At 38.6% G+C, this 21,692-nt stretch overlaps 1 protein-coding gene and 1 long non-coding RNA gene across 3 annotated transcripts in view; one reads left to right on the forward strand and one right to left on the reverse strand.

Annotated features, from left to right (window-relative positions):
• Positions 1-21,692, forward strand: part of LOC117315377 (cytoplasmic aconitate hydratase-like) — a 48,219-nt gene that overhangs the window by 13,003 nt on the left and 13,524 nt on the right. For both annotated transcript variants that reach the window (XM_033869534.1, XM_033869535.1), the window contains 9 exons: positions 8,040-8,109; positions 8,592-8,775; positions 13,444-13,583; positions 13,848-14,019; positions 14,365-14,465; positions 15,693-15,821; positions 19,922-20,205; positions 20,384-20,468; positions 21,204-21,360. In XM_033869534.1, the coding sequence (XP_033725425.1) occupies positions 8,040-8,109; positions 8,592-8,775; positions 13,444-13,583; positions 13,848-14,019; positions 14,365-14,465; positions 15,693-15,821; positions 19,922-20,205; positions 20,384-20,468; positions 21,204-21,360 (1,322 nt within the window). The remainder of the gene's footprint in view (positions 1-8,039; positions 8,110-8,591; positions 8,776-13,443; positions 13,584-13,847; positions 14,020-14,364; positions 14,466-15,692; positions 15,822-19,921; positions 20,206-20,383; positions 20,469-21,203; positions 21,361-21,692) is intronic.
• LOC117315378 lies at positions 16,664-17,464 on the reverse strand. The gene is made up of 3 exons (XR_004529694.1): positions 17,212-17,464; positions 16,763-17,147; positions 16,664-16,730 (listed from the first exon to the last, which is right to left on the reverse strand). It is a non-coding gene; the product is annotated as an uncharacterized LOC117315378 (long non-coding RNA).

Consider the following 21,692-nt stretch of genomic DNA (forward strand, 5'->3'; position numbering starts at 1 on the left):
CCATGATAGGGGTTGTGTAGGTTATGTGTATTACACTATATCACAAACAGGAAGTGGAAATATTACATCATTTCTGACCTCTCACTACATTTATAGTTGAAACCTTCTGAGTTAGATATAGTTCCTGTTTAAACTACATTTATTTACAAAAACTATGTCTCTATACTGTCCGGGAGTATCATGTTCTTTTCCTATACATGGTGTAAGGGTCGGAGGAAACTTGGGCCGAATGGTGATAAAGTAGACAAAAAAAAAGAAAGATTTTGTTAACTTTAATGAATAGAGGATACAATCAACCTTGAGTACAGTAAAACACGGTTATAATGAATCCCAGGGGACTAACTGAATCAGTTCGTTATATTGATAGTTCGTACTACAGTAATCCCTCGACCTATCGCCACTCGATAATACCACCACCCTCGCATACCGCCACCTTGTCCCCTAGAACGGATTTTTGCACTCTTTAATTCCCCCGTTAAGTCCGCCACCCTCGCATACCGCCATCCGCCATATGCTTTCAAGAACAAATGTGCCGATTCACTGTATATTTCCCTCGATTTCACCGCCATGTTTTTATCGCCGTGGAACTCTTTAGTGTTCTATTTTTAGATACTGGTACTTCCCCATTCAAGCACAGGTGAAGTTACGCTTCAGTGATTCTATTCGCTGATCGAATCGTCATCGGTATTGACAAGAGGACTGTTTGTTTTGTAATAAAACAAGTTATGAATTCTACTCACATTGTGTATGTGTTGTTTGAGTCTCGGCCATTCACAATGGAGACTCCAAAGCGAAAACGATTGCTATTAGACCACGTACAGAAAACTGCGATCGTCAATTTTGCAAGTGAAAATCCCAAAAACTCTCATCAACAGATTGCAAATCATTTTTCTGCTTTGTGGGATTTACCTATAAAAAGACGAACTGTTGGTGATATTGTGGCAAATATTTCCCTACAGGAATCTGAGGTTGATACCACTTGTACACCGCCTCGAAAACGTCACCGTAGTGCTCAGCACACAGATATGGAAAGTGCTCTGTTTGTTTGGTTTACGAACACTAGGGCCCAAAACATTCTGGTGACAGACGAAATTTTGAAAATCAAGGCTAAACGTTTCGGTGAAGAACTGGGCATAACGGATTTCCAATATTCAAATGGGTGGCTACTAAGGTTTAAAACTTGACATGAAATAGCATCCAAAATTATTTCTGGTGAAAGTGCTGGAATTGACAAAAAATTGATCGACCATGGCCGTTCAAAGGCTATAGAGGCCATGGAAAGCTACGATCTTGACAATGTATTCAATGTTGACGAAACTGGCCTTTACTACAAAATGCTACCGGACCGCTCACTATGTACAGCCGATTCCACTAAAGGAATAAAAAAATCTAAAGACAGAGTTACTGTTTCCCTATGTTGTAATGCCACTGGAACCATAAAACTGAAACCTTTTGTGATCGGGAAGTCAAGAACACCACGTTGTTTCAAAAACTCGATACTACCGCCACCCTCTTTATACCGCCAATTACAACAAGAACAAAATGTGGCGGTATAATGAGGGTAGACTGTAAAAATTTTATTGTTTTTTTCCTAAAAACTTTGCCATATGAAAATATTAAAATAAAAATAGAAGCAAGTACAAGTTAAAAGCGATGTAATTATCTTAAGTCAGTTATAACTTTCTGGCGACACTTCGCGTGATGCAAGTGTGTACAAAGTACTAAAAGCATCTGACGTATCATTTTGGGACTCCAGAAAACGGCTTATCTTGTGTAAATAATCACTCGCCGTAGCACCACTGATTACGGAATGTTCCTCCTCTGTCTCTATTTTCTCCTCGTCTTCACTGTCATAACGTTCATAACGCTTTCTACATCAGTCATCTCTGTAGTATTACTGATGAAATCGGTCGCGGTGACCTTTACCCCGGAAGCCTCGTTTTCACTAGCTCTCATTCACTTGATGATCAAGCCATTGCGATACATACATGTACTGTGTACACACTAAGACATCTAAGAATGGATTAACAACTCAACATAAACATCGAAAACACAACTCACCGATTCAATAGCCGTACAAATATATACCCCGAAATGTGTCCTCGGGCGCCTCTTGTTGACAGGGTCGTGATCACCAGGGCATGACTTTCCAACTTCAGAAGATGGGTTCGTACTGTAGTGTTAAAATAACACAGAATTTCAGCCAACAGGACCGCTAAATCCGTTCGTTATAGACAATATTTTGCTATGTGAAATTCGCAATATAATTACAGAATTACATAGAAGTAAGAGGGAGAATAGCTGGGGAATCGGAATCAGTTCACAATAACTATAAAATTACTCTAAGCATGTTCGTACTAAACATGTTTTACTGTATTGTGTTTATTTATGGCGAATTAACCGACTATCAGGTTAATAGATGTGATGGTCGATTGCCTTTTTTCCCCAAAATGTTTTAGGGGTTGTGTAGGTTATGTGTATTACACTATATCACAAGCAGAAAGTGGAAATATTACGTAACTTCTGGCCTCTCACTACATTCTTAGTTGAAACCTTTTGAGTTAGATATAGTTCCTGTTTAAACTACATTTATTTACAAAAACTATGTCTCTATACTGTCCGGGAGTATCATGTTCTTTTCCTATACATGGTGTAAGGGTCGGAGGAAACTTGGGCCGAATGGTGATAAAGTAGACAAAAAAAAGAAAAATTTTGTTAACTTTAATGAATAGAGGATACCATCAACCTTGAGTACAGTAAAACACGGTTATAATGAATCCCAGGGGACTAACTGAATCAGTTCGTTATATTGGTAGTTCGTACTACAGTAATCCCTCGACCTATCGCCACTCGATAATACCACCACCCTCGCATACCGCCACCTTGTCCCCTAGAACGGATTTTTGCACTCTTTAATTCCCCCGTTAAGTCCGCCACCCTCGCATACCGCCATCCGCCATATGCTTTCAAGAACAAATGTGCCGATTCACTGTATATTTCCCTCGATTTCACCGCCATGTTTTTATCGCCGTGGAACTCTTTAGTGTTCTATTTTTAGATACTGGTACTTCCCCATTCAAGCACAGGTGAAGTTACGCTTCAGTGATTCTATTCGCTGATCGAATCGTCATCGGTATTGACAAGAGGACTGTTTGTTTTGTAATAAAACAAGTTATGAATTCTACTCACATTGTGTATGTGTTGTTTGAGTCTCGGCCATTCACAATGGAGACTCCAAAGCGAAAACGATTGCTATTAGACCACGTACAGAAAACTGCGATCGTCAATTTTGCAAGTGAAAATCCCAAAAACTCTCATCAACAGATTGCAAATCATTTTTCTGCTTTGTGGGATTTACCTATAAAAAGACGAACTGTTGGTGATATTGTGGCAAATATTTCCCTACAGGAATCTGAGGTTGATACCACTTGTACACCGCCTCGAAAACGTCACCGTAGTGCTCAGCACACAGATATGGAAAGTGCTCTGTTTGTTTGGTTTACGAACACTAGGGCCCAAAACATTCTGGTGACAGACGAAATTTTGAAATCAAGGCTAAACGTTTCGGTGAAGAACTGGGCATAACGGATTTCCAATATTCAAATGGGTGGCTACTAAGGTTTAAAACTTGACATGAAATAGCATCCAAAATTATTTCTGGTGAAAGTGCTGGAATTGACAAAAAATTGATCGACCATGGCCGTTCAAAGGCTATAGAGGCCATGGAAAGCTACGATCTTGACAATGTATTCAATGTTGACGAAACTGGCCTTTACTACAAAATGCTACCGGACCGCTCACTATGTACAGCCGATTCCACTAAAGGAATAAAAAAATCTAAAGACAGAGTTACTGTTTCCCTATGTTGTAATGCCACTGGAACCATAAAACTGAAACCTTTTGTGATCGGGAAGTCAAGAACACCACGTTGTTTCAAAAACTCGATACTACCGCCACCCTCTTTATACCGCCAATTACAACAAGAACAAAATGTGGCGGTATAATGAGGGTAGACTGTAAAAATTTTATTGTTTTTTTCCTAAAAACTTCGCCGTATGAAAATATTAAAATAAAAATAGAAGTAAGTACAAGTTAAAAGCGATGTAATTATCTTAAGTCAGTTATAACTTTCTGGCGACACTTCACGTGATGCAAGTGTGTACAAAGTACTAAAAGCATCTGACGTATCATTTTGGGACTCCAGAAAACGGCTTATCTTGTGTAAATAATCACTCGCCGTAGCACCACTGATTACGGAATGTTCCTCCTCTGTCTCTATTTTCTCCTCGTCTTCACTGTCATAACGTTCATAACGCTTTCTACATCAGTCATCTCTGTAGTATTACTGATGAAATCGGTCGCGGTGACCTTTAACCCGGAAGCCCGTTTTCACTAGCTCTCATTCACTTGATGATAAGCCATTGCGATACATACATGTACTGTGTACACACTAATTAAATAAGACATCTAAGAATGGATTAACAATTCGACATAAACATCGAAAACACAACTCACCGATTCAATAGCCGTACAAATATATACCCCGAAATGTGTCCTGGGCGCCTTTTGTTGACAGGGTCGTGATCACCAGGGTATGACTTTCCGACTTCCGAAGATGGGTTCGTACTATAGTGTTAAAATAACACAGAATTTCAGCCAACGGGACCGCTAAATCCGTTCGTTATAGACAATATTTTGCTATGTGAAATTCGCAATATAATTACAGAATTACATAGAAGTAAGAGGGAGAATAGCTGGGGAATCGGAATCAGTTCACAATAACTATAAAATCGCTCTAAGCATGTTCGTACTAAACATGTTTTACTGTATTGTGTGTTTATTTATGGCGAATTAACCGACTATCAGGTTAATAGATGTGATGGTCAGATCGTCACTAAGGTGTTACAATAATTACATCTGGTAAACGACAGTGATTGTCATTACATCTGGTGAATGACAGTGATTGTCATTACATCTGGTGAACGACAGTGATTGTCATTACACATCTGGTGAACGACAGTGATTGTCATTACATCTGGTGAACGACAGTGATTATCATTACATCTGGTGAACGACAGTGATTGAAAGCTTTAATACCCGACTTGTAAATTTTCCTACTAGGTAGTGGCAGAGATGAATATATCCATCACTGAACCATGAAGATGATATATAGAGAATACATGGTCAGTGTCTTAAAATATAAGCTGTATTTTGGCGAGGGTAAAGAAAGACAAAAGTGGCGAGCCTTGGCGAGCCACTTTTGTCTTTCTGTCCCGAGCCAAAAATACAGCTTATATTTTAAGACACTGACCATGTATTCTATTTATCCTGAAACAGTCATAAAAATACTCATAAAAAATAATCATTTTGAAGTGAAACGGTGTCAAAAATGATAGAAATATGTTCGCCTTTTAAACGTAGTTTCACTTTGAAGTAGGTCAGTTGAACTGACGCACGTGCTAAGATTCCAAAATACAGCTGTTTTCCGTCACTGCCGTATACAGCAAAAATATATACGGTGGGTGTATTCCGACAATGCGGTGGCAGTTGCAGGATAAATATATATAAAGGTCAATATATATAATATATATCGTAAGTTTTGGTGGTAACAATCATACGTACCACCTTTAAACAAACACAAGCACTTTGACACCTTGAGTGAATTACATTCGGAGGACAATGTCATTAATCGTCATGGAAATCTGAATTCTAAACAAATCATCATGCCTTTTGTAAAAATAAAATTACAGCTGTCGGGGTTGATACCAGTATAAGAATACTGCTGAGAAAACTATTTAATGTTTACTCGTCGCGTGAGAAGTTACTTCCTTTCATCTGTTGATTGTGCAGCGTCAAATAGTAATATGCACTTGTTCAAAGTGAAACTTAGCACATTGTTACCAACAATAATTATGTACATGTTTATGTTAGAGACAAAAATTAGATATTTGTTTACCAACATATCAAAGTAAATTAGTAAAAATAACACCAAAAATTCAGGTAATTATTGCTGGGAATTCCTGTTGTATCAACATCCGCCTAACATACATTTTAAAGGGTCGACATAGATAACCGTAATATCTTGTGTATTGCCAACTCTGTTAGTTTCCACACAAGTTGAAATAATGGTTTTACAATTCAAAGTCTGCAGATAACACACTCTGGTACATTGTCCGTGGGTTGTAGCCCTCTCTAGATCTGGTACATTGTCCGCGGGTTGTAGCCCACTCTAGATCTGGTACATTGTCCGCGGGTTGTAGCCCTCTCTAGATCTGGTACATTGTCCGTGGGTTGTAGCCCTCTCTAGATCTGGTACATTGTCTCCGGGTTGTAGCCCTCTCTAGATCTGGTACATTGTCTCCGGGTTGTAGCCCTCTCTAGATCTGGTACATTGGCCGCGTGTTGTAGCCCTCTCTAGATCTGGTACATTGTCTCCGGGTTGTAGCCCTCTCTAGATCTGGTACATTGTCTCCGGGTTGTAGCCCTCTCTAGATCTGGTACATTGTCTCCGTGTTGTAGCCCACTCTAGATCTGGTACATTGTCTCCGGGTTGTAGCCCTCTCTAGATCTGGTACATTGTCCGCGGGTTGTAGCCCTCTCTAGATCTGGTACATTGTCTCCGGGTTGTAGCCCTCTCTAGATCTGGTACATTGTCTCCGGGTTGTAGCCCTCTCTAGATCTGGTACATTGTCCGTGGGTTGTAGCCCTCTCTAGATCCAGTACATTGTCCGCGGGTTGTAGCCCTCTCTAGATCTGGTACATTGTCTCCGGGTTGTAGCCCTCTCTAGATCTGGTACATTGTCTCCGTGTTGTAGCCCACTCTAGATCTGGTACATTGTCTCCGGGTTGTAGCCCTCTCTAGATCTGGTACATTGTCCGCGGGTTGTAGCCCTCTCTAGATCTGGTACATTGTCTCCGGGTTGTAGCCCTCTCTAGATCTGGTACATTGTCTCCGGGTTGTAGCCCACTCTAGATCTGGTACATTGTCCGTGGGTTGTAGCCCTCTCTAGATCCAGTACATTGTCCGCGGGTTGTAGCCCTCTCTAGATCTGGTACATTGTCTCCGGGTTGTAGCCCACTCTAGATATGGTACATTGTCTCCGGGTTGTAGCCCTCACTAGATCTGGTACATTGTCTCCGGGTTGTAGCCCTCTCTAGATCTGGTACATTGTCTCCAGGTTGTAGCCCTCTCTAGATCTGGTACATTGTCCGCAGGTTGTAGCCCTCTCTAGATCTAGTACATTGTCCGCGGGTTGTAGCCCTCTCTAGATCTGGTACATTGTCTCCAGGTTGTAGCCCACTCTAGATCTGGTACATTGTCTCCGGGTTGTAGCCCTCTCTAGATCTGGTACATTGTCCGCGGGTTGTAGCCCTCTCTAGATCTGGTACATTGTCTCCAGGTTGTAGCCCACTCTAGATCTGGTACATTGTCTCCGGGTTGTAGCCCTCTCTAGATCTGGTACATTGTCTCCGGTTTGTAGCCCTCTCTAGATCTGGTACATTGTCTCCGGGTTGTAGCTCTCTCTAGATCTGCTACATTGCCCGTGGGTTGAAGCCCTCTCTAGATCTGGTACATTGTCCGCGAGTTGTAGCCCACTCTAGATCTGGTACATTGTCCGCGGGTTGTAGCCCTCTCTAGATCTGGTACATTGTCCACGGGTTGTAGCCCACTCTAGATCTGGTACATTGTCTCCGGGTTGTAGCCCTCTCTAGATCCGGTACATTGTCCGCGGGTTGTAGCCCTCTCTAGATCTGGTACATTGCCCGCGGGTTGTAGCCCTCTCTAGATCTAGTACATTGTCCACGGGTTGTAGCCCTCTCTAGATCTGGTATATTGTCCGTGGGTTGTAGCCATTCTGGTACATTGCCCAATGCATCTTTCATATTTTAAAGAATTAAACAGCAATTATCTTTGGTTTGTCGTACAGCCTGCAGTTTTGATGTTTTTTGGAAAAATTTTGTCAGATAGCCCACTTCTTAATGTAAAGCCCGCGGGCAAACTGAGTCTCAAGTTAAATTTTGTTCTTTTTGTGTTACAGTGTAAACGCATTAGAGAAAAATCAAGAGCTGGAGTTTGAGAGAAACAAGGAACGCTTCGTGTTCCTCAAGGTAACTATCACAGATATAATGTCTGTCATCCTCAATTTAACTATCACAGATATAAGGTTTGTCATCCTCAAGTTAACTATCACAGATATAATGTCTGTCATCCTCAAGTTAACTATCACAGATATAATGTTTGTCGTCCTCAAGTTAACTATCACAGATATAAGGTTTGTCATCCTCAAGTTAACTATCACAGATATAAGGTTTGTGTTCCTCAAGTTAACTATCACAGATACAAGGTTTGTCGTCCTCAAATTAACTATCACAGATATAAGGTTTGTCATCCTCAAGTTAACTATCACAGATATAAGGTTTGTCATCCTCAAGGTTTTTCAATTTTGAGTAAGTAAGTGTAAGCATTCAAATACTTTTCATCTTCATAGTGTGTATATCTTCCAACCTATCAAGCCATTCCTTTCATTGGTTTTATTCTTAGTTGTAATATTTTGAATTGGTATTAACTTTTTAACTGAATTTTCTTGTAGTGGGGAGCTAAAGCCTTAAAAAATATGGTGATTGTCCCCCCTGGTTCTGGAATCGTCCACCAGGTGAACCTGGAGTATCTGGCCAAGGTGGTGTTTGACTCTGACAATATATTGTACCCTGACAGTCTGGTTGGTACAGATTCTCACACCACAATGATTAATGGCCTTGGTGTGGTAGGCTGGGGTAGGTATAAATAGAAAATTTGGAATTATTTATTCATAAGCACTTAATTCAGCTCAAAATATTTGCATGGCTCTTTACTCCTGATGTGAAGCTTGTAGACATAATCTTCTGTCATTCTTTCTAGTTATTAGCCCACCGCCTGTCCGTAAACAATCCTTTTTATCGCTTTTACTTGAAAAGTACTGGAGGGATATTCCACAAACTTCATGTGCTCCTTGGTCCCTAGTTGTGCAAATCAAATTTAGGTTTTTGATCAGAAAAACACAATGGCCAACAGGCAGCCATCTTGGCTTTTGATAATTGAAGTTTGTTATCGCTATAAGTTGAATAGTACTAGAGGGATATGCCCCAAACTTCAGGTGTAGGTTCCCGTTGGTCCCTAGTTGTGCCTGCTGTTGAATTAAGATTTTGTTCATATATAAAAAAAATGGCCAACAGACAGCCATCTTGGATTTTGAGAAATTTAGATTCTTATAGCTATGTCTTGAAAAGTGCTGGAGAGATGTTTCTTTAACTTAACATGTAGGTTCCACTTGTTCATGTTATCAGATTATTAAGAGGAAAAATTGAAAGAAGCGAAAAGTAGAACGAAGATCAGTGTGACATAGAACCAATTAAGATAATTCATTGGTTGGCCCCAAGATCCCTCTGTGACCATTTGTTGACTGGTAGCTTGTTTTCATCGGTGTATAAGATAACCAGGGTCATAACCATTACTGTTCTCTACTGGTCAACTGGTCAATGGGGTGAATGTAAAAATGATAGACATTGATGAACGTTGAAAAACTTGTGTTTCTTTAATCTACAATCAGTTTGAAATTTTCAGACTTTTGTTAATTCAGACTCTGGAAATTGGCCGTTATAATGAAGTCTACCAGTATTTACCTATAGACTAATGGAGGTAGTGTTTAGCTATAGATATGAAGTGGCAAATCTAGCTGTTATGTTTCTTGAGTTATAAACATATGTTACATATTATATTACTTATATATCATATATATTACATTTATGTTACATATATTACCTATATATTGATTTATGTTACATATATTACCTATATATTGATTTATGTTACATATATTACCTATATATTGATTTATGTTACATATATTACCTATATATTGATTTATGTTACATATATTACCTATATATTGATTTATGTTACATATATTACCTATATATTGATTTATGTTACATATATTACCTATATATATATTGATTTATGTTACATATATTACCTATATATTGATTTATGTTACATATATTACCTATATATTGATTTATGTTACATATATTACCTATATATTGATTTATGTTACATATATTACCTATATATTGATTTATGTTACATATATTACCTATATATTGATTTATGTTACATATATTACCTATATATTGATTTATGTTACATATATTACCTATATATTGATTTATGTTACATATATTACCTATATATATATTGATTTATGTTACATATATTACCTATATATTGATTTATGTTACATATATTACCTATATATTGATTTATGTTACATATATTACCTATATATTGATTTATGTTACATATATTACCTATATATTGATTTATGTTACATATATTACCTATATATATATTGATTTATGTTACATATATTACCTATATATATATTGATTTATGTTACATATATTACCTATATATCATATATATTGATTTATGTAAAAATCTTAACTGAAATGATCGAATAACTCGAAGTATCATGTTTGTGTCCAACAAAGATCAGTGGTAAACGCCGACATTTTTTCAACGTCGAAATTCCGCAGTACAAGCCTACCGATTATCATATGCTGTTATAAGTGTTTCATAAATTCATTAAAGAAATTGTCGGTGGAATCTTATAACAATAACTGTCGGTGATAAAAAGTACTGTTTTACTTACATCAGGTAATGTCCTAAGGCGGTCGCCGATAATAGTGCACACGATAGTCAACAACTCATCTACCCGCTTGCTCAAGCGGAACTAATCTCTGACACAGCGGTAGATCTACTCGGCTGATGTTTTTAGCCCACCATCATCAGATGGTGGGCTATTCAAATCGCCCTGCGTCCGTGGTCCGTCGTCCGTCCGTCCGTCCGTCCGTCCCTCCGTCCGTCCGTCCGTCCCTCCGTCCGTAAACAATTCTTGTTATCGCTAATCCTCAGAAAGTACTGAAGGGATCTTTCTCAAATTTCATATGTAGGTTCCCCTTGGTGCCTAGTTATGCATATTGCATTTTGGGACCGATCGGAAAACAACATGGCCGACAGGCAGCCATCTTGGATTTTGACCATTGAAGTTTGTTATCGCTATTTCTGAGAAAGTACTGAATGGATCTTTCTCAAATTTCATATGTAGGTTCCCCTTGGTGCCTAGTTATGCATATTGCATTTTGGGACCGATCGGAAAACAACATGGCCGACAGGCAGCCATCTTGGATTTTGACAATTGAAGTTTGTTATCTCTATTTCTGAGAAAGTACTGAAGGGATCTTCCTGAAATTTCATATCTAGGTTCCCCTTGGTGTCTAGTTATGCATATTGCATTTTGGGACCGATCGGAAAACAACATGGCCGACAGGCAGCCATCTTGGATTTTGACTGTTGAAGTTTGTTATCGCTATTCCTGAGAAAGAACTGGATGGATCTTTTTCAAATTTCATATGAAGGTTCCCCTTGGTGCCTAGTTATGCATATTGCGATTTGAGAGTTACTAATCGGAAAACAACATGGCCGACAGGCAGTCATCTTGGATTTTGAGAGTTGAAGTTTGTTATCGCTATTTCTGAGAAAGTACTGAAGGGATCTTTCTCAAATTTCATATGAAGGTTCCCCTTGGTGCCTAGTTATGCATATTGCATTTTGAGACAAATCGGAAAACAACATGGCTGACAGGCAGCCATCTTGGATTTTGACAATTGAAGTTTGTTATCGCTATTTCTCAGAAAGTACTGAAGGGATCTTTCTCAAATTATATACGTAGGTTCCCCTTGTTGCCTTGTTATGCATATTGCATTTTGAGACAAATCGGAAAACAACATGGCCGACAGGCAGCCATCTTGGATTTTGACAATTGAAGTTTGCTATCGCGAATCCTCAGAAAGTACTGAAGGGATCTTTCTCAAATTATATACGTAGGTTCCCCTTGGTGCCTAGTTATGCATATTGCATTTTGAGACCAATTGGATAACAACATGGCAGACAGGCAGCCATCTTGGATTTTGAAAATTGAAGTTTGTTATCACTATTTCTGAGAAAGCACTGAAGGGATCTTTCTCAAATTTCATATCTAGGTTCCCCTTGGTGCCTAGTTATGCATATTGCATTAGTTATGCATATTGCATTTTGAGACCAATCTGAAAACAACATGGCCGACAGGCATCCATCTTGGATTTTGACAGTTGAAGTTTGTTATCGCTATTTCTGAGAAAGTACTGAAGGGATCTTTCTCAAATTTCATAAGTAGGTTCCCTTGGTCCCTTGTATTGCATTTTTGGACCAGTCTGTCCTGAAAACAACCTGACAAACAAACAGCCATTATCGTTAAATCTCAATTTTTTTATATAGCTAGGATTCCCTTGTTTGAAAAGTACTGGAGGGATGTCTCAATTTGCACAGATTAGTAAAATGAAGGGAAAAGTAGAGAAAAGATCAATCTGACATGGAACCTATGAAGATCATTCAATGGTGGGCGCCAAGATCCCTCTGGGATCTCTTGTTACAGTTAGAATTGAAACAGTCACCGGTGCCTATTAAATCTTTAAACGCCTGAAACAATAGCGTAATTACTGCCGAGGTGTTCAGAGTACGACTGTAACGGTCAGCACTGTCTATTGAATCGGATAACACGCCAACTCAGTAACAGTAACATTGTATCCGCACATGTGCAGTACCAACTTCCTGTGCTAATACACATGGAAATGGCGTGGTTGTCGGTAAATGTAAGTTGGACTATCAAACAGTATTTTATATGCCCAATATAAGGTAATGGTTCTGTTACGTTTTACATATAATCTGTGTTAAATCTAAACGGTTAATTGATATAACATTAATAAATTGTTATTCGGTTGAATTCCATTTTATCGTTATTCCTTTTCCAAACATGACATGAACATGATATCGTTATGGAAGTGACTAAGCGAAAGAAACTTTATCGAGACTGTATATCGGCAAAACTACACCAAACTACGAGTGACAGAACGAAACATTACATATATATTTGCATGTATTGACCAGTCTTTACACTGAACTGATGAGCGACAGAGCGGAGTTATAATGATTATATCATGTTGACAAATATTGACCAAACTTTTCACCAAAAATGACAACTCGCTTAATTCGAACACTCGGATAACTCAAAGTTTTCTCGTGGTCCCGTCGAGTTTGAGTTAACGAAGTTCCACTGTATATCATATATATATATATTGATTTGTGTTAAATATATTACCTATATATCATATATATATATACATTTGTATATATATTTCTTTGTATATATATATATATATATATTGATTTATGTTACATATATATCATATATATATTGATTTATGTTACATATATATCATATATATATTGATTTATGTTACATATATTACCTATATATTTTGATTTATTTTACATATAGTTAATTATGTCATTGTTAACTCTAACAGGTGTCGGAGGGATAGAGGCTGAAGCTGTCATGTTAGGACAAGCCATTAGCATGGTCCTACCACAAGTTGTTGGGTACAAACTGACTGGACTGGTCAACCCTTTGGTCACCTCCACGGATGTTGTACTGACCATCACCAAGGTAACGCATCCTAGATCTATCAATTAAATGTCAAAGTGCAAAAAGTTCAACCTGTTAAACTTAATCTATAAATACGAAAATTGTGGTTCAGTGTTTCAATAAAATATAGTTTCAATATGTACAATCATCTTGAAGAATGCAGTGAAAGTTACGACCACCTCAAAGTTACGACCACCTCAAAGTTATGACCACCTCAAAGTACATACTGTCCCCTACCAAGTTATACTGTAATATTAAGTAAACTGCATCTGTTTATAATTTTAGAACCTGAGACAAATTGGAGTTGTTGGAAAGTTTGTGGAGTTTTTTGGCCCTGGTGTAGAACATTTGTCCATTGCTGATCGGGCTACAATCTCTAACATGTGTCCAGAGTACGGGGCCACAATAGGATTTTTCCCCGTCGACGGGAAAAGTCTGGAATATCTGCGTCAGACAGGTGGGGTCTCCATGTCACTGAAATATAACAAGATTAGGAAATACTGTGAAGAATTGAAAGTAAAATCTAGTGATCTTGAATAAGAAACCCAAATAAGGCAGTTAGTGTTGACATGATGTTTTGTAGAATGTCAGTATTGTAATACTATGATGATACTGTGATCTTTATCTTGGTTACACTCTATATCTTTGTTAAACTTTGTGTTTTAATCCAATCATGACAACAGGATGGGGACAAATGTTTTGATGTCTTTATCTAAAGACTTATACAATGAAATAGAAAAGAATGACGGTTTTATTTCAGGTTTTCATAATCTACATTCCAACTCTATTATTTATGTTCCAGGTCGTCATGGTGACAAGATACAACAGATAGAGAAATACCTCCAAGCCGTTCATATGTTCCGTAACTATGGTGACTCATCCCAAGATCCAGTTTTTTCACAGGTCCGTATTCTAATCATAGAAATAGACCAAATGTTCTTCTAGTAGGGTAAGCATGTTTTGTTGATAACTCATGTAATTAAGTCAAATCAAGGTTGAGATAAACTTTGTAAAATGCACCAGTAAATGATGAAAAACAAGAATTATTCCTTATATTTACATTTTAACGTGTGTTTTTTGGTCACCTGAGACAAAGCCTCAAACTTCTTCTCTGAAACCCCTCAACCAATTTTAAAGAAATTTTTCAAAACTTTCCATCGCCAAAAGCCAACCAGAATTGTGAATTATATGGACCCCCTTCCCTCATGGTCGGGGTCAAAAGGGGTCAAATTGGCTGAAATTTCAAAAATCTTCTTCTCAAGACCCAAAAAAGGTAGAATCAAGTACTCTTCATAGAGAGAAGGGTCTTAAGGTCCTTAAATTGTGAATTGCATGACCCTGGGGTCTCATGTCTGCTCCGGAGAGGGGGTAAACTTTAGTGTAGTTTGTATAGGGCAATCACGTGTTTGACTTTCATTTGTTTGATTTCTTTTGAAATTCATTCTTACTTGATTAGAACTAGCAGTTTTGGAAGTCAATTTGATGCAAATGCAAATGTTGGCCCAACGGTTCCCTAGGGGCTAATTGGCAGGTTAAAAAGGGGCAAATGGACAGAAATATTTCAAAACTCAGTGACCATTAAGGCCATTATGCCTCTTGTTGTTTAATGTTATTTCAAAAAATTAAATCAGCATTCTTTTTTCAGTATTATACAAACAGATGTAACAGCTGATTCAAATATCTTGGGGAAAGGTTGTCAACTACAGGAATAAACAAAATATAGTTCCTCAATAACATGGTTTGTTTGTTTGATTCCTGTAAGATATTTCAAACATTTGTTTTTCATCATTTTATTTTAGTTAATTCTAACGTATTCCATTCATATTTTATTGGGAAAAAGTCAAAACAGAAACAAAAATAGTCATTGCGTATTCACACTAATTATACATGTGTGTACTGGCCCGGCTTGTATTCCTACGTGTCAGATTTGATTGATGTACACTTGTAAACAATGTTTTCATTAGTAGGGTTATATTACGAACACACACCATCAATGTAAATATTTGCATGGAAACTGTATTTATTAGACTTCCTGTTTAAAGTGAGTAGCTTTTCTTGTTATATTTAACAATACAAAACTTCTTTTCTGACAGTCCATTCTTAATAACCTCTGAACTTTAACCTTTACAGATTGTGGAGCTTGACCTTTCTACGATTGTATCGTGTTGTTCTGGCCCAAAACGGCCTCATGACAAGGTGGCTGTGACGGACATGAAAACAGACTTCCAGGCTTGTCTCAACAACAAAGTCGGCTTCAAGGTAAGGTCATAAGGTCAAACTTATCAGAAAACAGACTTCCAGGCTTGTCTCAACAACAAAGTCAGCTTCAAGGTAAGGTCATAAGGTCAAACTTGTCAGAAAACAGATTTCCAGGCTTGTCTCAACAACAAAGTCGGCTTCAAGGTAAGGTCATAAGGTCAGACTTGTCAGGGTCAAACTGCTTACTAAGGTCAAAATAATCCATTGGAAGTCTCCTACAATATTTTTAGCTTACAGGGACAAAGTCCGGCTATGGCTGACCTTGGTGTCATCTTTATGACCTATTTGATCATGATCTGTCCATCATCTTGTCGTGCATTTTTGACATTTTCTTCACAACCCCTGAACTGATTATGAGGAAATTTTACAGGAAAATTCTTGGCAAGAATGAACAAAAATTGTGTATTTTATATGTTCTCTGCCTCACAGGAGGGCCATGAGGGACAAATTGAATGAAATTTCAAAATCTTCTTCTTAAGAACCAGCAATGGTAAAATCAAATAATCTTCATTGATGGAAGGGTCTTGAGGAGCTTTACCAAAATTGGAAAATTCTTAACCCAAAGGTCTCCTGTTCCCCCAAGGGAGGGAGTAAACTTTGCTATAGTTTAGATAGGGAAATCACAAGTTTTAACATCAGTTGTCTTATCTACATTGGAAATAATTTCAACTTGATTATTATTATCAGTATGGGATTGCATTTTTTTGGTGTGAACATTACGGCATTGGTTGATCCCCAGGGGCTATTGGGTGAGGATAAAAAATGGTCAAACTGACTAAAATTTCAAAAATCTTTGACAGATTCAGATACATCTACATCAGGTTCTGTCCAGAAATGAAAAGGTCTTCAGCTACTTTATCAGGCTTGTGATAATTACTAACACTGGGGTATCATACCACCAACCCACACCTCCACTGGGGTATCATACCACCAACCCACACCTCCACTTCCCCTAGGGAGATCTTAACACTGGGGTATCATACCACCAACCCACACCTCCACTTCCCCTAGGGAGATCTTAACACTGGGGTATCATACCACCAACCCACACCTCCACTTCCCCTAGGGAGATCTTAACACTGGGGTATCATACCACCAACCCACACCTCCACTTCCCCTAGGGAGATCTTAACACTGGGGTATCATACCACCAACCCACACCTCCACTTTCCCTAGGGAGATCTTAACACTGGGGTATCATACCACCAACCCACACCTCCACTTCCCCTAGGGAGATCTTAACACTGGGGTATCATACCACCAACCCACACCTCCACTTTCCCTAGGGAGATCTTAACACTGGGGTATCATACCACCAACCCACACCTCCACTGGGGTATCATACCACCAACCCACACCTCCACTGGGGTATCATACCACCAACCCACACCTCCACTTTCCCTAGGGAGATCTTAACACTGGGGTATCATACCACCAACCCACACCTCCACTTCCCCTAGGGAGATCTTAACACTGGGGTATCATACCACCAACCCACACCTCCACTTCCCCTAGGGAGATCTTAACACTGGGGTATCATACCACCAACCCACACCTCCACTTCCCCTAGGGAGATCTTAACACTGGGGTATCATACCACCAACCCACACCTCCACTTTCCCTAGGGAGATCTTAACACTGGGGTATCATACCACCAACCCTCACCTCCACTTCCCCTAGGGAGATCTTAACACTGGGGTATCATACCACCAACCCACACCTCCACTTCCCCTAGGGAGATCTTAACACTGGGGTATCATACCACCAACCCACACCTCCACTTTCCCTAGGGAGATCTTAACACTGGGGTATCATACCACCAACCCACACCTCCACTTTCCCTAGGGAGATCTTAACACTGGGGTATCATACCACCAACCCACACCTCCACTTTCCCTAGGGAGATCTTAACACTGGGGTATCATACCACCAACCCACACCTCCACTTCCCCTAGGGAGAGGGTAAAGTTTACTAAAGTTTGTATGGGGAAACTGGATAGATTTTGTCCATCCATTATAATTAACGATTTTGAATCTTGGAAGAGATTTAAACACAGGAATTATTTTGAGGATACAGACACTATTAACCCTATCCTTAGGGGCTAAGGGGAGGGACTAAAAGTGGTCCAATTCGTTGAGCTTCAACAATATGCTTCTGTAGTGAGACAAAGACTATGTCAGAATAATGTCCCATTAGGTATTTGAGATTTTTGTATTTTTACCTACCAGGTATTTTTAATTCCAAGTCAAATTGAAAGTCAGATAACGTTAGGCCTCTAGTTATAAAACACTGATACAGCTTATTAAATATTTTACATTATGTGTTCCTTGTGCAAAATCTTGATAAAAACAAAACATGAACCTTTGCCACAGTATATTCCCTGCATGTTGGAGATAGGGCTGTCATATTTGTGTGTTCCCTTCCCTTTCTAATGGTGCTACTCTGTTGGCTATGTTCTGACAAGTCTTGTTTTAATCAGACAGTTAGGAGCTCCTCCAATAATGTTATTGTTTGTTATCAACATGAGGATAAGTACAGTGGAACTTCGTTAACTCGAACTCGGATAACTCGAATACCCCGTTTAACTCGAAGTACCTCGCCGGTCCCGGCCGAATTCTCTCTTTATCTTAGTAAAAAAAACTCGGAAAATTCGAATTCTGATAACTCGAAAAACTCGGATAATATGAAGTAAAAATTTGGTCCCAACAATAAAAATCCTACTTGAAATGTTCGAATAACTCGAAGTATAATTTTCGTCGATCGGTGGCAAACGCCGACATTTTTTAAGAGCTAAATTCCGTTTGTAATACTGAACATATCGGCACTACTAACCTACATGCTATTATAAGTGTTTCATAAATTCATAAAAGAAATTGTCGGTTGAATCTTATAACAACAAGTCTTGGTGATAAAAAGTACTGCTTTACTTACATCAGGTAATTTCCCAAGGCGGTCGCCGATATCAGTACACACGATAGTCAACAACTCATCTACCCGTTCGCTCAAGCGGAACTAATCTCTGACCCACCGGTGGATCTACCCGGCTGATGTTTTTACAGGTGTAGAAATGACACAGTCACCGGCGCCTATTAAATCTTTAAACTGCTGAAACAATAGCGTAATTACTCCCGAGGTGTTCAGAGTATAACTGTAACGGTCAGTGCTGTCTATTAAATCGGATAAAACGCCAACTCAGTTACAGTAACATTTTATACGCACATGCGCAGCCCAACTTCCGGTGCTAATACACATGGAAATGGCGTGGTTAGCAATAAAAAGTAAGTAGGCCGATCAAACAGTATTTTATATATGTCCAATAAAAGGTAATGGTTCTGTTACGTTTTGTATGCAATCTGTGTTAAACTTAAATGGTTATTTGTTTTGACATTAATAACTTGTTATTTTGTCGAATTCCGTTTTATCGTTTACCTTTTGCAAACATGACTTGCACATCAGATCGTTATTGAAGTGAGTAAGTGAAAGAGACTTTATCGTGACTGTATATCGGCAAAACTACACCAAATTACAAGTGACATAACGAAACATTACATATATATTTACATGTATTGACCAGTCTTCACACTAAACTGATGAGCGACAGAGCGAAGTTATAATAATTATATAATGTTGACAAATATTGACCAAACTTTTCACCAAAAACGATAACTCGCTTAATTCGAACACTCGGATAACTCGAAGTTTTTTCGTGGTCCCGTCGACTTCGAGTTAACGAAGTTCCACTGTATATGAACAGTGATTTTCCTGGCAATTTTGGGAAATAGCCATCTGGTGGAAGTTAGTAATCTTAAGTGCAGGTAATTTTCAAATTAGGGGAAAGAGCTCGAGGGGCTCATAGTTGCTGGATTTTGTGTTATCAAATAAGTTTTACCAGAAATCATTTTATCAAGATTTCAATATTGTTGTTAAACTATGATTAGCTTAATCACTTTTTGAACAACCGGGTCCAGAAGATTGTGGCTTAAGTGTTATTGATAACATTTAAATGTTAAAATTATGGATACAAAATTTGTTCTCAATATTGACCCAAATTTTCACTACCATTCTTCATTATAATCCAAATAAATTTTTGACTTGACAGGGTTTTGCCATTCCCTCGGATCGCCAGTCTGTTACTGCCCCAATTGTTTCCGATAACCAAGAGTACCTTCTGTCACATGGCTCCATTGTCATAGCAGCCATCACCAGCTGTACGAACACCAGTAACCCGTCCGTCATGTTGGGGGCGGGGCTCCTAGCGAAGAAAGCAGTGGAGGCAGGGCTTAGTGTAAATCCATACATCAAGACAAGTTTGTCGCCGGGCAGTGGGGTGGTCACATACTATCTCAGGGAGAGTGGAGTCACGCCCTACCTAGAGAAACTGGGGTAAGACTGAAAGAATCAGGTCTCCGAAAGATGGTCTGAACTTTAGAAGGACAAAAGACGATGGTCTTTAGACCAAAAGTTTAAGATAATGAATATAACCATTTTGCTGATTTTGAATTGGTCTGAGTTAAACTGGGTAATTCCCAGAGAATGTATTGTAATATATAATATGTTGTAGATTTGATATCGTGGGTTACGGCTGCATGACTTGTATAGGAAACAGTGGCCCTCTACCAGAGCCAGTATCAGAGGCCATAGAAAAGGTGAGTCACAATTTAAATAAATACACCCAGAGTATTGACAGTCACTACAAAAACTACTTGTACTCCCAAAACTTTGGTCATTCTTTAGACTTTGTCTGCAGCTTTTAAAAGAACATTGATGTTCTGTTTATTAGAATCCAGAGTAGAATCTGTTTATGCTCTTATATGACAATTTCACAAATGTGACATCTATAATAATACTTCCGTGTTCGATTAAATATGGCTGACATCAAAATATTTGGTTGGAATCTGTAACATACTCATAAATAGATTGTCTGTGTACCCAAATTGATCCCATCAGATTAATTCACAGGTAGAGTTCGGCAGAAGTGATGATTAGACGTCATAAATGTCATATACTCAAAAACAAAATGGTCAACATAATTGAAAAAACATTGTAGAATCCCATTAGTAGCTGGAATTGTGAGTGTTCTAACTACTCGATGTGTGTTGTCTCTGCCATCTTGCTTCCAACATTGATCTAGATCTGTGTATGTCTACTGTTACTTTTTCTCAGAAAGGCCTTCTTCAAACTTTCTCTTAGGAACTTTTTCTTATTATCAGATTATAAAGAGGAAAAGAGGAAATAACTGAAATTAGAGTAAATGTTAGTCTGTCATGGAACCAATAAAGATAGTTCATTGGTTGGCGCCAAGATCCCTCTGGGATCTCTTGTTCATATGCAAATCTGATGTCAGACATATTTGTTATTAATCAGTTCATATGTCACAACAGAATGACTTAGTAGCATGTGGTGTGCTGTCTGGGAATCGAAACTTTGAAGGACGGATCCATCCTCTGACGCGGGCAAACTACCTAGCCTCACCGCCCCTTGTCATAGCCTACGCACTAGCAGGAACAGTCCTTATCGACTTTGAAACTCAACCTTTAGGTAAGTATTCATATATAGACTCAAAACACAACACTTACATGAATAATATATCCTTCATACAGTTGGTCGAAACACAGTCTTGGTAAGAACAGGTTATAAACGTTAAATTGGCCATTGAATAAGTCCCTAATATGGCCGGAGAAGTTGTAGATGATAAAACAATCAAAAGTATTATTTGTCATGTAATGATCAGACTACTTGATAAACTTGAACAAAATCTGCCCATATTCAGATTTCAACCAATCACATAACACCAAATAGTGGCCATTTTGTTGAAACATCAAAAGTTACGAAGTGTATGCAGTCTCATACTACTACACACCTGCTGTGTT

Source organism: Pecten maximus, chromosome 17, assembly GCF_902652985.1.
Source record: "Pecten maximus chromosome 17, xPecMax1.1, whole genome shotgun sequence".
Taxonomy (NCBI): Eukaryota; Metazoa; Mollusca; class Bivalvia; order Pectinida; family Pectinidae; genus Pecten; species Pecten maximus.